At 45.2% G+C, this 15,255-nt stretch overlaps 1 protein-coding gene across 7 annotated transcripts in view; it reads left to right on the top strand.

Annotated features, from left to right (window-relative positions):
* Positions 1-15,255, top strand: part of PPP6R2 (protein phosphatase 6 regulatory subunit 2) — a 96,367-nt gene that overhangs the window by 56,956 nt on the left and 24,156 nt on the right. For all 7 annotated transcript variants that reach the window (XM_068401668.1, XM_068401663.1, XM_068401665.1 and 4 more), the window contains 10 exons: positions 608-673; positions 2,008-2,120; positions 5,134-5,247; positions 6,441-6,567; positions 7,526-7,678; positions 8,390-8,593; positions 9,228-9,292; positions 13,062-13,177; positions 14,460-14,545; positions 14,859-14,939. In XM_068401668.1, the coding sequence (XP_068257769.1) occupies positions 608-673; positions 2,008-2,120; positions 5,134-5,247; positions 6,441-6,567; positions 7,526-7,678; positions 8,390-8,593; positions 9,228-9,292; positions 13,062-13,177; positions 14,460-14,545; positions 14,859-14,939 (1,125 nt within the window). The remainder of the gene's footprint in view (positions 1-607; positions 674-2,007; positions 2,121-5,133; positions 5,248-6,440; positions 6,568-7,525; positions 7,679-8,389; positions 8,594-9,227; positions 9,293-13,061; positions 13,178-14,459; positions 14,546-14,858; positions 14,940-15,255) is intronic.

Genomic DNA, 15,255 nt, shown 5'->3' with positions numbered 1-15,255 from the left:
CTGATGTTAGACACCCGGCCATTTGCCTGGGATGAAGACCAGAGAAATCAGAGTGAAGATGGTTGGGTGGAAATGAGATGTTGAGCTTGCAGATGAAGCTGGGACGGGAGAGACTGGAAGGTATCGTTTGCAGATGACACACTTGGTTTGCATGTGGTCAGGAGAGGGAGATAAAGTGATAGCTTGCACTGAGAGAAGGAAGTCGGCCGAAGGAGACGCGATATAACAACAGCATCGTTAGGTCGTCTCGAAGTCTGAGAAATGATTTAGTGTAAACAGCAGGAAGGCTGTAAGAGTAGGACGTGGTAGGAGAAGATGCTGATAATTATGCTAATGCTCCTTCGGATGAGACTGTTTATGACCGATCTAGTCCATGTTTTCCAAAGGTATTTGGTTTTTTGGTTCCATGGGCAGGGTGTACACACTGATGCAAATAAATGTGCCTTAGGGCCGTTGGTACACTGCCCGTGGCTTTGGTGGGGAGGTGGAAGGGAAGGGCTTTCCCTTCTTGGAAAGCCTGTGTTGGGCAAAGCTTCGCAGAGCTCCTCTGGGTTTGAATTCTGTGATATCAACCGAGGGTTTTCTTTTCCCCTTCCTTTCTCTCCAGTGGCTTAATGAAGCAAAGATTATTCAGAGACTGGTGGAACTGATCCATTCAAGCCAAGATGAGGACGTGAGTATGACAGGACTAAGTTTGGGCTTTGTGGGGAGCGGGTCCTGCAAGGTCCAGAAGAATCTCTCGCTGTCTCTTCAATAATGCCCAGGAGACTTAGGGAAGGAGATAACCTGCATGATGGACATCCTGTCCTCTGGTTGCCTGGCTCAACACCAAAACGTTTTGTTGTATTTTTAATCTCATTTTGACTTATTTTACTGCCAATTTCTAAGTTCATTCTGCTGCCGCATCAGTTCATCTCAGCATCTACGGTGAGTGGTAACGTACTTGGTTTTAAGTAGGAACCTGCTGTTTGGAACAGGCTGGTGAACAGCTTTTAAAATTAAGCAGTTTGCTGTAACTTTCAATTCTTTTTAGACCATAAGTAAGTTATAAAAATTCATTATAAAATCTACACGATGCAATTCTCTGAGCCCATGAGAAAGACGTGCTAAGTGTTAAATGACACGAGTACCCTCTCTTTTTTTTTCCGCTACCAATAATTTTTACAAAACCTCCAAGCCAGGAGCTCTAGGTCTGGATTTCAGTTTCCTCCATGATTATTTCACATTTGGGTGTTGACTGTTGGCTGCCATCCCTGATGCTGAGCAGGAGAAGCCCAAGGCAGCACATGGATCCCTCCTGGCCTGCTTTGGCTCAGGTGGGGCTGGGGGCACTGGGTGACAGACGCCTGGGAGGGCCAGCAGCAGAGCGAACTGGATGGCATGGGATCCCTTTGGTGTAGTGTTACTGCTGAGAGTATGATTCCCTCATCACAGCAAAAATTGTCTCTTCTGAGGGAAAAAATGGGGAGTAACACGCTGATTTGGGTGCCCTCAGCAGTGCTGTCTATGGGTGAATGCTAAATTACAGCGTGAGATCTCAGCCGTGCAGCAGCTACGGGGAGTCTTTGATAGCCAGAATGAGATGATTGATTTATCAAAATACTACTTCAGAGCCTTTTAATGCATAGTAATTAAATTGTAAAGGGTTTTATCAAGCCATTTATTTTTCTTCAGGCAGGGAACCTCCTGAGTAGCGAGAAGTAAGAACGAAATACTTGTATTTGAAAACTAAAAAAACCATCCTCGCTTTTGAAATCTTCAACAGCATTTAATTGTTACGTTCAGGAGGATCTCCTCTTTGATTTAAAAATCTGTTAACGCTTCTAAGAATTCGTCTCAGCGTTATATTTAACAGATGAATAACCTAGAGCATGGTAGCACTTGTTCTGAAAAATTCTGATTTATTCAGTTTCTTGCACTCCCAGCTATGGTAGATTTTCTCGGACAGCCAGAACGAGCCAAGTTGAGACGTCAGCACTGAACTGTGCTCTGTGTTGTTGTTTACAGAGGCAATCAAACGCTTCCCAGACCCTGTGTGATATCATAAGATTGAGCAGAGACCAGAGCAATCAACTCCAGGATATACCTGAGCCTGATCCACTTCTCACAGCACTGGAATCGTAAGTACTCGTCAGGGCTGTTGCTAAATTAATTGCTACTAATATTGTCACTTACTGAGAGCTCTCTAGAGACACAAACTATGCAGTAAGTAGTCTTAAGCCTTTGCTTAACTCTTGGCATTTGTGCCAATCGTTTAATAGTGCTTTTAAATTGTAGCATCACTTGAGATACTTGGCCCAACAGTGGCTGTTATTCCCACTGGTCAACGTGTTGCACCATATAGATGGGTTTCAGGTCATCAAGTTGCTGTTCATCAAAATGGGGAAGAAAATGCTGTGACAACAGAAGAAGTTTCTCACCGTAGTAGCTCACGTGTCACCGTGCACTTCGTTTTGTATGGGGCATTATCAGCTTGCCTTCCAGCCTGTGCTGAGGTGCTTGTACACTCGCAGTGTCCTCTGGCACGCTCGTTTTGGCTCTGAGTCAAATATCAGTTGAAGAGTTCTTGACTTCTGTGAACCTTGGCTTGCCTGCGCTTCACAGAGATGAGGTGATGCTGGGATACTGCCTGATGCATCTCACCAAAGACTGTCTGCCTGCCTGTTACTTTGACTGAATCATTAAGGGAGGTTGTAGTGGAGTGGTGCCATGTCCAGTCTTTTCTTAAACCCCTCCAGAGATGGTGACTCCACCACCTCCCTGGGCAGCCCCTTCCAATGGCTAATGACCCTTGCTGAGAAGAAATGCTTCCTCATGGCCAACCTGACCCTCCCCTGGCCAAGCTTGAGGCTGTGTCCTCTTGTCCTAGCGCTGGTTGCCTGGGAGAAGAGGCCGACTCCCACTGCGCTACAACCTCCCTTCAGGTAGTTGGAGACTGCACTAAGGTCACCTCTGAGCCTCCTCTTCTCCAGGCTAAACACCCCCAGCTCCCTCAGCCGTTCCTCGCAGGTCAGACCCTCCAGACCCTTCCCCAGCTTGGTCGCCCTCCTCTGCACTCGCTCCAACACCTCAACATCTCTCTTGCAGTGCGGGGCCCAGAACTGGACACAGGATTCAAGGTGCGGCCTCACCAGTGCCCAGTACAGAGGGACGATCCCTTCCCCAGACCGGCTGGCTACACTATTCCTAAGAGAGGCCAGGATGCCATTGGCCTTGGCCACCTGGGCACACTGCTGGCTCACGTTCAGCCGCCTGTCGATCAGCACCCCCAGGGCTCTTTCTAACCACTCTTCCCCCAGCCTGTAGCGCTGCGGGGGGTTGGTGTGGCCCAAGTGTCAGACCCGGCACTTGTTCTTGTTGAACCTCACGCCGTTGGTCTCGGCCCATCTATCCAACCTGTCCAGACCCCTCTGCAGACCCTTCCTACCCTCCAGCAGATCGACACTCCCACCCAGCTTGGGGTCAGCTGCACATTCCCTGAGGGTGCACTCCATCCCTATGTCTAGATCATCTATAAAGACATTGAACAGCACCGGCCCCAGCACTGAGCCCTGGGGAACACCACTAGTGACCGGCACCAGTTGGACTTTGCCCCATTCCCCACCACTCTCTGGGCTCGGCCAGCCAGCCAGTTTTTAACCCATCGAAGAGTCCACTGTTGGCTGGATGCGATAAAAGTGAATTCAGTTAATCACGGTAAACTGTTACTTCTTTTTCCTGACTCTGCCTTTTGTGCTTGTGCTGGTGGAGTGTATTTAGATGCTAGTTATTAAAATAATTTCATCTCATGCATTATTCATATATTTTACATTTTAATCTCATATTTTATTTATACAAATGCAAATGATATTTTTTCAAATGTTACAAAATAGTAAAAATTAGGCTCTGAACTTGAGTAATACTGTTTTTAGCTGGATGTGTGACTTGGCAAGTCGAGAAAGGCACTTGCTGAGTGCTGGATTTTGGAGAACTGTCATTAACATCCCCAGAATTAGCGTAGGAGGGAGTGTGAGTGCCGAGGTGGGAGCAGGCACTGCTGCAGTCAGGTAATGTAGAGGAGTAACAGTGCCAGCCTGAACCTCGTATTTCTTACATCTATTATTCATTTAGCGTGTGGCAAACAGTAGAGAGAGAAGTGGGCTGTTACCTTTGTGCTAATTGTTATTCAATTCTAAGGCCGTGCTTGAGTGTCAGGGTAATTTTTAATGCTGGAGGGACCAGTGTCATTACTCCTTCTGACTGCAGCAGTCTTCACCGCTTCACTTGGCGATCCCTCTACCTGGCCCCAAATCTGTCAGGATTTGGAAGGCATCTTGTCTTGGTTTAAGGGCTCAAAGAGATGGTGAATTGATTAAAATATTCAATACTGCGAAAGATCTGCGTATTATTGACAGTTTGTAGTTATTGGCCTTCATTTCCAGGTCCTGGATCATCTTCTCCCAGTGGCAAATGATAAGGGTCAACTTCCACTGATTGTTGTCTGCCTTCTGCGATTCTGAGGGATAATTTTAGACTGTCAGCTAACAGCTTTATGTTGTCTTTAATAAATCAATTTGACTGAGTTAACACTTGGGTTGTCTTCAGTTTATAATTAAGAGGTGTATCCTGTTGATAAAGGAGAACGACAGTTTGGTTTGGTTTGGAGTCCAGGTGTCTATGACCAGGTCTTGAGGACACAGCCTCAAGCTTGGCCAGGGGAGGTTCAGGTTGGACATGAGGAAGCATTTCTTCTCAGCAAGGGTCATTAGCCATTGGAAGGGGCTGCCCAGGGAGGTGGTGGAGTCCCCATCTCTGGAGGGGTTTCAGAAAAGCCTGGCCATGGCACTTAGTGCCCTGGTCTAGTTGCCATGGTGGTGTCAGGGCAATGGTTGGACTCGATGATCCCAGAGGGCTCTTCCAACCTTTTTGATTCTGGGATTCTGTGATTCTGTGATGAGTAAGCAAGTTGAGAAACCTGGTGTAGAAGCATTCTTGTCATCTGAGACTTCAAAGAGGAATGTCTTTATTCTTGCTCGGGGTAGAGGGGCAGGGGAATTGCAGCCTTTTTTTCCAGAAGACCCAGAAGTGGGTATTTTGTGATGAAAGCAATATTTCTGATTCTTCTACTGCTAATGAGTGTGTGTTGGTCAACAGGCAGGAATGTGTGGAGCAACTCCTGAAGAATATGTTTGATGGAGAACAGACTGAAAATTGCATAGTGAATGGAACACAAGTTCTTCTAACATTGCTGGAAACAAGGCGCTCGGGGTAAGTTAGCACTTGCTTCTCCAGCAAGAGCAGTTTCAGGAACTCCAGTCTGGTTTTACTTAGATAAAAAAGGACATTTTTTGGCCTCTGAGTACAGGAAAAGCTGTTTGGTTTTTCTGGTGCACCTCGTGGCAGTTGTACCCGTTGGCAGCTGGACCCTTCTGTGGGCTGTTCACCTTCTCTTGCACGTGTAGAGCAAAGTCTTCTCTGTAATATCAGAGCTGTGACAGCAGAATGTGTGTGGAGGGGGGAGGAAATGGTGTATCATGCATAATCTGTGTGATGACGTGTGCATATATATATATATATGGCTGTATAGTTTGAATTTTGTTTTTTAAAATTATATCTGCCTTTTTATGGAGGCAGAGGAGAGAAAAGGCAAAAGGGTTCTGGGGGGAAGGGAGACACTGAAAATCTCAGTTTCTAAAAAAGGAGAAAATAAGAGTGAAGGAGATGATGGAAGATTAAGGAGAGGTGCTGGAGAGCAGGACAGGAGCTGGCACTGGGCAGGCAAGTTGCTAGTCAGAAAGTCATGTGCAGAGTTAGAACTGAAAAGTGGAGGTACTAATTCTGCTGTGTCTTGTGCCCAGGACCTCGGAAGGTTTATGAGTTGGGGGCTCAGGGGTTCCTATCCAGCCCATTCCTGCCGTGCTGGAATTACATTTCTGAAATGGAAGCGTTTCTTTTATTGCAGTGTGAGGCTTTGCTGGTGGAAGGGGCTAGTAGTAGTTGTAATTCACTGCCAATAGAGGCACGATTATGAGCACAGCTACATGCCTGCTCAAGGTTTTCACCAGTTAGTATATTTATGTACATCTTTTTGAACACTTGTGGAAGGTTTACAGTTTTTAACACATGTTTGTAGTTAACTCTTGCTGCTGTAATTTGCTTTTCAAATGTTTGGGAAGTTTTAAAAACCAGGAAGCACCTCAGTAATTTATCTTTGTCAGCTCTGCAGACAGCTTATTGTCTGTCTTCCCACCCAGCTCATTCACAGTTTTGATTATGTGACTATCAACTTGTAAATGATATATTAATAGAGTTTAGTTATGTAAATATAGTCAGTAGCTGGAAATTATTATTTTTCTTATTCACAGTTATTTTTCAAGAGAAAATGACCAACTTGGACAGTGTGACTGGAGAGCAGTTTAAGATTTAGTCAAATCTTAACTGTTGTGCTTTCTCCTTCACAGAGTGGAAGGACTGATGGACTCATACACTCAGGGATTTGAAAGGTCTTACACTGTCAATAGCAGCATCCTCCAGGGGATTGAACCGAGGCTAAAGGATTTCCACCAGCTGCTGCTCAGCCCTCCCAAGGTAAAGCGTCTCAGCCTTTCTCAGCAGCAAATGGTTCCTGACCTGATTTTGGGATTTTGCTTTCCTCATGCACAGGCTTCCTGGATATTTTCTGACAGCAGCATATGCTGGAACAGGCAAATGTCTTTTGAAGAAAAATTCATGCTTAAGATTTATAATTCAGGTGCCTAGGGGCTAGGCAGTAGGAATTGGAGCGAGTCCAGAGGAGGGCGACCAAGCTGGGGAAGGGTCTGGAGGGTCTGAGCTGCGAGGAACGGCTGAGGGAGCTGGGGGTGTTTAGCCTGGAGAAGAGGAGGCTCAGAGGTGACCTTAGTGCAGTCTACAACTACCTGAAGGGAGGTTGTAGCGGGGCGGGAGTCGGCCTCTTCTCCCAGGCAACCAGCGCTAGGACAAGAGGACACAGCCTCAAGCTTGGCCAGGGGAGGGTCAGGTTGGACATTAGGAAGCATTTCTTCTGAGCAAGGGTCATTAGCCATTGGAAGGGGCTGCCCAGGGAGGTGGTGGAGTCACCATCTCTGGAGGTGTTTAAGCAAAGCCTGGCCATGGCACTTAGTGCCCTGGTCTAGTTGCCATGGTGGTGTCAGGGCAATGGTTGGACTCGATGAGCCCAGAGGGCTCTTCCAACCTCATTGATTCTGTGATTCTGTGAATTTTGAAAGCCATTGCATTCACGTAAAACTAAGACGTTGGGACTGGTGGTTTGTGTAAAGATGGTTGAGGAGTGAAGAGAAAGGAACTTCTAGTTAGTGGATACTTTGATTTTGATCTTCGGTTTTGGAAGCCCAGGTCTCACAGTGGTCACACGCCACTGTCCTCTGTGTGGGAAGATGGTTTAGGTTTACCTGCAGAGAATGTTTATGAAATGAGCTAGTTATGTTTAGTCAGATCATTGTGCATGTACACCCAAGGGAGTGCTGGAGTTCGTTGCTGAGGGACTCGTTATCTGTTTCTCTGACAGAAAACAGCAATCCTGACCACAATCGGTGTCTTGGAGGAGCCGCTGGGGAATGCTCGTCTTCACGGATCTCGTCTAATAGCTGCTCTGCTCCACACAAACACTCCCAGTATTAATCAGGAACTATGCAGACTCAGTACCATGAATTTATTACTTGTGAGTAACATAGTGGGACGCTGTGAAGGAGGAGCGGGGGAATGACTTGAAACTGGGCACATTTTTGCTTTCCCTTTCATCTGCTCAGCGCAAGGTAGTTTGTTGCATGGGTGCCAGTGTCTAATTATTTGTCTAATCTGAAAGCCAGAACGTTCATCCTCAGAATAGCTTTTGTAACACAAATACAGTTGCTTGGTATTTGGAACTGAGCCTCATGCTTCACATTTATTGTTAAGATAGTTTAGTTGTGTATGCAAAACAGCCTGGTTATTGACAAAGCCTGGGTGTGTTGTGGGTATCAGCTCTCCGAACACTGAGAACTCATCTTTATGTCTGGCTGTGAACAGGGACACGTTCTGAAAATCACTCATATAACCTGGGCAGTCATTCAGAAAATTATTTTTATACTTAGAAATTATTTAGTTAATATTTTTCCTATTGTTAATTCAGCCACAGAATAGACACCAGGTTTTTTTCAGTGTGTCTGTGCTGTGAGCCCTACCTGTGTGCTCAGTTTATTGGGAAACACACGTTACAGCAGAGCAAACCGAGCACATTCAACGAGGAGGGGATGTTGCAGCATATAAATAAATTTATTTTTGTGGAATTGCTGATTAAACACCTACTTGTGCAGCGTTCTAAGATCACTCGATTGTTAACGATGGGAAGATGTATCTAGAGTGAATTCCTTTGTTTCTCTTTTTGTTCCAGGACTTATTTTTTAAATACACGTGGAATAACTTTTTGCATTTCCAAGTGGAATTGTCCATAGCAGCTATTCTCTCCCACTCTGTGCAAGAGGGAAAAACTACTACTCATGACCCAGAAAGCAAAGAAGAGGTGCTGAATGGAAACGTGGCCACGGAGAGCTCAGAGACTCCTGAAAACAGTACTGAGAATATCATGGTTACTCATGTAAGTCTGGTCGTGTCACCTGAGAGTTTTAGACCCATTGATTCAAGCTGAATATGCATTAACAAGACAGCGGTGTGACAAGTGTGGGGTTTATTTAAAAGTGTCTGGGTATAACTTGGTTCTGTCAGCTCTGGATGTATTTGCTTTTGTACATTTGTTTTTAGCATCCAATGAAAAAATAAACATACCACCCATCTCATTTAATGGGCTTGTGAATCCATTTTTATTTAGATTTTTTTAATAAAGACGCATATAAACTTTGGACAAAAAAAATAATAATAAGTACAACGAGCTAACTGCATTTTAGCTTCTGCGTGGTGGCCCTAACAATGACAATTTTTTGTTATGTTGGAAAATGACAACAATGTTCTCCATGGCTGCTCATGCCAAGCCCAGAAGCAGGCTGAAGGTGGTTCTAGGTAGTGCTGTTTTCCCTGGAGCCTCTGAGAAAAACACTGAGAAAGAAGAAACTTGAGCTCTTGGGCAGGAGAAGTGCTGAACTTCCAAGTTCTTGTTCAGGAGGAGTGAAGGGATGACCTAAAGTAACTCTAGTTCAGTGCAGGCTTCCTAAGGCGTGAGTCTGGCTTTGGCAAACGTTTGAAATGTTCTTCTATCTCTTTTTTTTCCCCTGTAGCTGTTCCAGAAGTGCTGCCTAGTGCAGAGGATACTGGATGCCTGGGAAGCCAATGACAAAATACAGTAAGGGGTTTCGGGTGCCCACGGCCCTTGTATTTAGAATATTGCCTTGAAATATTCATTCAATCGTTGGGATAATTTACAATTTAACGGTGTCTAAAATGATTTGGGTTGTGATTTGGATTTGGGATTATTTGCATGTTACAAAGCAGATTCACCAAATAGGCGTGTAATTTGAAAGCATGATTTTTTTTTTTAAATGCTTATAACATCTCAACCCAGATACACGAGGTGGTTCTGGCTTTCTCAGGAGGTTACACAGCGTATTAGTTGCATAGCATTGACTTTTTAATTTATTTATTTATTTTAAATATATAATTATATTCTCCCTAGAGTGAGCAAGTGTGAAAACTGGGGTGGGCAAGCATTTTTACCCCACATTTGATATTCTAACTTAGTAAAACACTTAGATTTCATGCTGATTGCAATGATTACAAGAGCTAAATAATTAAAAAAACCTAAACATATTAAAGGGAAAATATTATTTAGGCTTCTGTTTCTTTGCCCATCTAAATATTTCTGTCCTCCCTCACTATTTTTGAGCTCTTCGTGGCTTCCAAGTGCTGTGTAGCCCCACTGTAATTATTTTAGGCTTACTGTCAGGCCCTAATTGGTGGGTTGGCTTTTGGTTTGATTTTGTTTTGGTTTGGGTTTGTTTTTTTTGTTGTTTTTTCCCTCTTACAACCCCTTGGGCTGTTGATAACAAATTTTGCTGATAGTTTTATTGCACATTGTGCACAGTTTTGTAGGTAACACAAATATCTGTGGTTGCTGCTTAAGAGTTTTCCTAATTAAATTAGATGGGAACTAGAGCTCATGCATATTTCATGCCAAACAGTTCCAGTCACCACATTGGAAAGAATTTTAATGGCAAGAAAAAAATCTTGAGTTAACAGAGAGGTATCTTGGCGTGCTTCAAGGAGTTGGGTTTTATGTGAAGGTTATTGTATGCACGTGGTGAGGAGATGGAGTCATGCACTGGGAACCCCAGGGTCAGAGATTCCAAACGGAGAGCTTGGGAATTCTTTCCTAAAAATTATCAGCAAGAATAATGGTGATATATTTTCCTGTTGGAACATGGAATTTCTCCTTGGATTCTCTTAGTTTTAGTTATTCCGTATGCTCTTGATAAAGGACTTTGTAACTACTAGAATTTAACTTCTAGGTAACCCATGTAATTCTTTTACTGCGGTCCCTTTGATCTGCCTAATTAGAATTTAAAATAAACTAAGTCTGGTCATCAGTGTGTAGCCCTCCCAGGGTGTACAACTGAGGAGGACAGATCCAACATTGCTGTACGCTGCTTTTAGCACCACACGCTTTAAATTTTTGAGAGAGCTTTGCGAGTTTGCTGAAAAACACACATTTTTATAGCGAGCAATAGGGCAGTGCTGCCCCTCTGCTCCGCTCTCGGGAGACCCCCCTGCAGTGCTGCGTCCAGCTCTGGGCCCAACAGAAGGAGGACACGGAGCTGTTGGAGCGAGTCCAGAGGAGGCCACGGAGATGCTCCGAGGGCTGGAGCCCCTCTGCTCTGGAGACAGGCTGAGAGAGCTGGGGCTGTTCAGCCTGGAGAAGAGAAGGCTCCGGGGAGACCTTCTAGCACCTTCCAGTGCCTGAAGGGGCTACAGGAAAGCAGGAGAGGGGCTTTTGACAAGGGCCTGGAGTGACAGGACGAGGGGGAACGGTTTTAAACTGAAGAGGGGAGATTGAGATGAGATCTGAGGAAGAAATTCTTTGGTGTGAGGGTGGTGAGAGCCTGGCCCAGGTTGCCCAGAGAAGCTGTGGCTGCCCCCTCCCTGGCAGTGTTCAAGGGCAGGTTGGATGGGGCTGGGAGCAACCTGGTCTGGTGGAAGGTGTCCCTACCCATGGCAGGGGGTTGGAACTAGATGATCTTCAAGGTCCCTTCCAACCCAAACCATCCTGTGATTCTATGATTCTATATGTTCAGCTCCAACATCAGGGGAAAGCCTGAGATAATTTCAGTACAGACTTATCCTTTGTAGAGATTCAGGAGGTGATGATTACACTTTTCAGGGGATGTGGGGGTCACAAAATAAAAAAAAGCTTACAAATGTAGCTGTAACTGCATGTGGTCAGGAGAGCTGGCACCGTCTGGTGGCTTTGCTGTGTTCGACCTGTCAGCTTAGAAGGGTAGAGAAGAATTTACGTGAGCGCTGCGTTCCAGCTCAAAATTAACTCTGGTGTAGTTACTGTCTTCCTCCCTCCCAAGGAAAATGAAATTCTTTGTTGTACATTGGCTCTGTTAGCATCTCGCAAAGAAACCTTTGTTTTACAGCTGGAGACTTAGTAACATGGTGGAAACTTCTTGTCATCCTGTTTGTAAGGGGTTTATTCTTGTTTAGTTTGATTCTGACCCACCAGTTTTGTTTGTGGTGGCTTGAGTCGACCTTGCACGCTCCTTGTGCTACATCAAGAAATAATAATTCCTGAATTTGACTTCAGGATGTGGGGTACGTTAGTGTGCATAATGCTACAATGAGTAGTAGCGTTGTGTGTAAGAGTTCTGCCTGGGCATCAGGCAGGGATGCTGTTCCTGAACGCGATACTGGGACATTTCTTACCAGTAATCTGCCACGAGGGTTGACATTTTTCTTCCCAAATCTCATCAGTCCTTCTTTGTGGCAAGCAGAATTATTTCAGGCTCTTCATGCCCTGATTTTTAGGTGGCTTCTTTGCCATCCAGTGAAGGAGAACCAATGAAGATTCAAAGAGAAGTGACTTAGATACTGCTTGGACTGAGCGTTAGCTGCTTATATTTTTTTTGTAAGGGGGAAATCTAGTGGTTGTAGATTAGTGTCTTTTGTTCTCTGGAGTTCATCTGCTTAATGCTTCAATTGCAAGTAAAACTCTAAAGCTTTTTCAGCAGCAGTGATGTAAATTCTTATTGCCGAGAGTTTTCTTTAGTGGAAATTATAACCAGATTATTTATTTCTGCACTGGTCTTTCAGAGTACCCAGTTAGCGTGCTCTTTGTAACTGGCTTAAATTTTATCTAGTGCATTCAGACTGGATGAGTGATCCCTTCCCTCTTCTTCTGGGCCCTGCACTTCAAGAGAGATGTTGAGGTGTTGGAGCGAGTGCAGAGGAGGGCGACCAAGCTGGGGAAGGGTCTGGAGGGTCTGAGCTGCGAGGAACGGCTGAGGGAGCTGGGGTTGTTTAGCCTGGAGAAGAGGAGGCTCAGAGGTGACCTTAGTGCAGTCTACAACTACCTGAAGGGAGGTTGTAGCGGGGTGGGAGTCGGCCTCTTCTCCCAGGCAACCAGCGACAGGACAAGAGGACACAGCCTTAAGCTTGGCCAGGGGAGGGTCAGGTTGGCCATCAGGAAGCATTTCTTCTCAGCAAGGGTCATTAGCCATTGGAAGGGGCTGCCCAGGGAGGTGGTGGAGTCACCATCTGTGGAGGGGTTTAAGAAAAGCCTGGCCATGGCACTTAGTGCCCTGGTCTAGTTGCCATGGTGGTGTGAGGGCAATGGTTGGACTCGATGGTCCCAGAGGGCTCTTCCAACCTCATTGATTCTGGGATTCTGTGAATACATGAAAAAATGCAGAAAGGTTCGTTTGTTCTGGGTAGACTCGTCCCGTGCCCTGCCTGCATGAGCAGGAGCCTTCCTGCGGAGTCTGCTTGGAGTAACCTGTACGTAGGTCAGGCTGCTGCAAGGGTGGGGGGCTCTTTGCATGTCTGGGCTGTGCGAGGGGTTGTGACTGTCACCCCGGGGCTGGGTTATATTGCTACTGGCTGTTCTCTCTTTTCAGGGCAGAAGGGGGAATGAGGCGAGGCAATATGGGCCACCTCACCCGGATAGCCAACGCTGTAGTGCAGAACATGGAGAAGGGCCCCATGCAGACTCAAATTAGTGACTTCATTAAAGGTACGTGCTCCTTCCTCCATTCCTTTTTTTTTTTTACCTTCATTAAATAACCCTTGCAGGTCTTTTGGAAAAACTTCTATTGCACATATTTTGTGAGGGTCCCTTTCGTAATGAAAAGAATTTCCAGTTAAATATCACAAATTCCCATACCTGAAAGAAATGTCTAGACCAAATAGATTTAGGGTACATTTGTAGTGCTTATTTACAGCGTTCTGTGGTGGTGTTTGTGCCTGGTGTGTCTGTACTTCCTTATTATACCTGTCTGAGAGGAAGGGACGCACCAGAGTCACTGATCACAGAGGCCCTACGTCTCTGCTTTGTTGGAGATAGTCACATTGCCAGGCTTTGTCCATCATGTCTTCATCAGATTTATGTTGAGAACTAGTTCTATCTGACATTTTTGTGTCAGAGGAAATAAGATTTTCCATCTGTGTCTATTAAGGGAAACAATGAGCACAAATATGACTTGAGTTTCCATTTTTGGCATCTAAGGGACATATCAAATGGTGATACAGTAACTTGGTGAGTTGTTATATCTACGTGAAAATTGAGAAGTCATAAATATTGTAGTAAAGACTGAAAGGTTCATAAGTTTCATAAGACACAGCCGGAGAGCTGACCTGGGTGGGCTGAAGGGCTGCCCCATGCCATGTACTCAGCAGTAGGAACTGGGGGGACCTTCTTTCCGAGGTACCACCTGCTCAGAGACTGGTCTGCTGGTGGGTGGTGTTGAGTGAGTGTCTTTGCATCGCTTGGTTTGGGTTTTTTTAACTCTTTTCTCCACTTATTAAACTTTCTTCATCTCAACCCATGAGTTTTTCTTACTTTTGGTCTTCCAGTTCTCTCCCTGCCTTGCTGTGGGGTGGAGTGAGCGAGCAGCTGGGTGGGTGCTTAGGTGCTGGCTGGGGTCAACCCACCCCAATCACCATGAAGGAAAAGGAAGAAAAAAGTAGAACTTAAGTCACATGTGGGCTGGTTTTCAGAAAGTTGTAGATGTTTTCTGTCCTTAGCCCACTGTAATTCCACAAGCGAGGTAAGGTTGTTAAGCCCAGTAATATCTTACTGGTTGGCCTAATGAAAGGTGTTCCTTTCTCTGCAGAAGTTACCACTTTTAGAAAATCAGGAGTAAAATATAACTTACTTTGCAGAGCACTTAGTAATGCACACATTACTTAGCTCATGTGTCTGCTCAGAAACTCCCGGGTGAGCAGTGGGGCTGAGTGACTGGCTCTGAGCCTTCTCCTGAGTTGTGGTGATCTTTGTGGTGACCTTTTTATTTCAGAGCTACCTGAAGATTGCAGAGGGAGGTGGGAGAGTTTTGTAGAAGAGACGCTGACGGAAACAAACAGGAGGAATACAGTGGATTTGGTGAGAACAGTGATAGTGTGCCTATTTCAGATAGACCTGCTATCTCCTGGACTTTAACTAAAAAAAAAGGAGATACTGCTGGGTTTTTTTCTTCTGCTGCTAGTTTTTATGAAGTAGAAAACATATTCTGTAATAGTTCTTCAAGCAGCAGCAGCTCTGATACGTGTTGGTAAACTCTAGTCCGTGTTTCTGTGTTATTCACTGGGACAGTTTCTGCCTTCTGGGGAGTTTGGTCTTCGATTAAATGTGTGGAATGAAAGTATTTGAGCTTTCTTAGCTTTCACTTGTGCTTATTTTCTTGTACTTTTTCCAGGTGAGCACTCACCATCTGCACTCTTCTAGTGAGGATGAAGACATTGAGAGTGCTTTTCCCAATGAACTTTCTCTCCAACAGGTTTGTTAACAACATGCTCTTCGCTATTCCCAGGAAGCTTGCTTCTCTGATTCACCCTTAATCCATCCTGGTGTAGATCCTAAATTTTATTCTTAGTGTGTTCAGCTCTCTTGTGTTTTTCCAGTGTAGTTACTTACGTGGTCTAGACTCCAGTTGGGAATAAGTTTGGCTCAGACTTCATGCGAGTCCCAGATCCTGATGTCTCACACATTCCTGTGAGACACTCTGTATTTCTTGCTCTTTTCCTGGTTCTCTCCACACTGGGGGGCTGGGTGGTCCTGGTGGTGTGGAGCAGATCCTGGTGGTGTGGAGCAGC

This window comes from Nyctibius grandis, chromosome 5 (assembly GCF_013368605.1).
Source record: "Nyctibius grandis isolate bNycGra1 chromosome 5, bNycGra1.pri, whole genome shotgun sequence".
NCBI classification, from domain to species: domain Eukaryota; kingdom Metazoa; phylum Chordata; class Aves; order Nyctibiiformes; family Nyctibiidae; genus Nyctibius; species Nyctibius grandis.
Note: the sequence above shows the minus strand (reverse complement) of the source record. Positions and strands in the feature narration are given on the sequence as shown.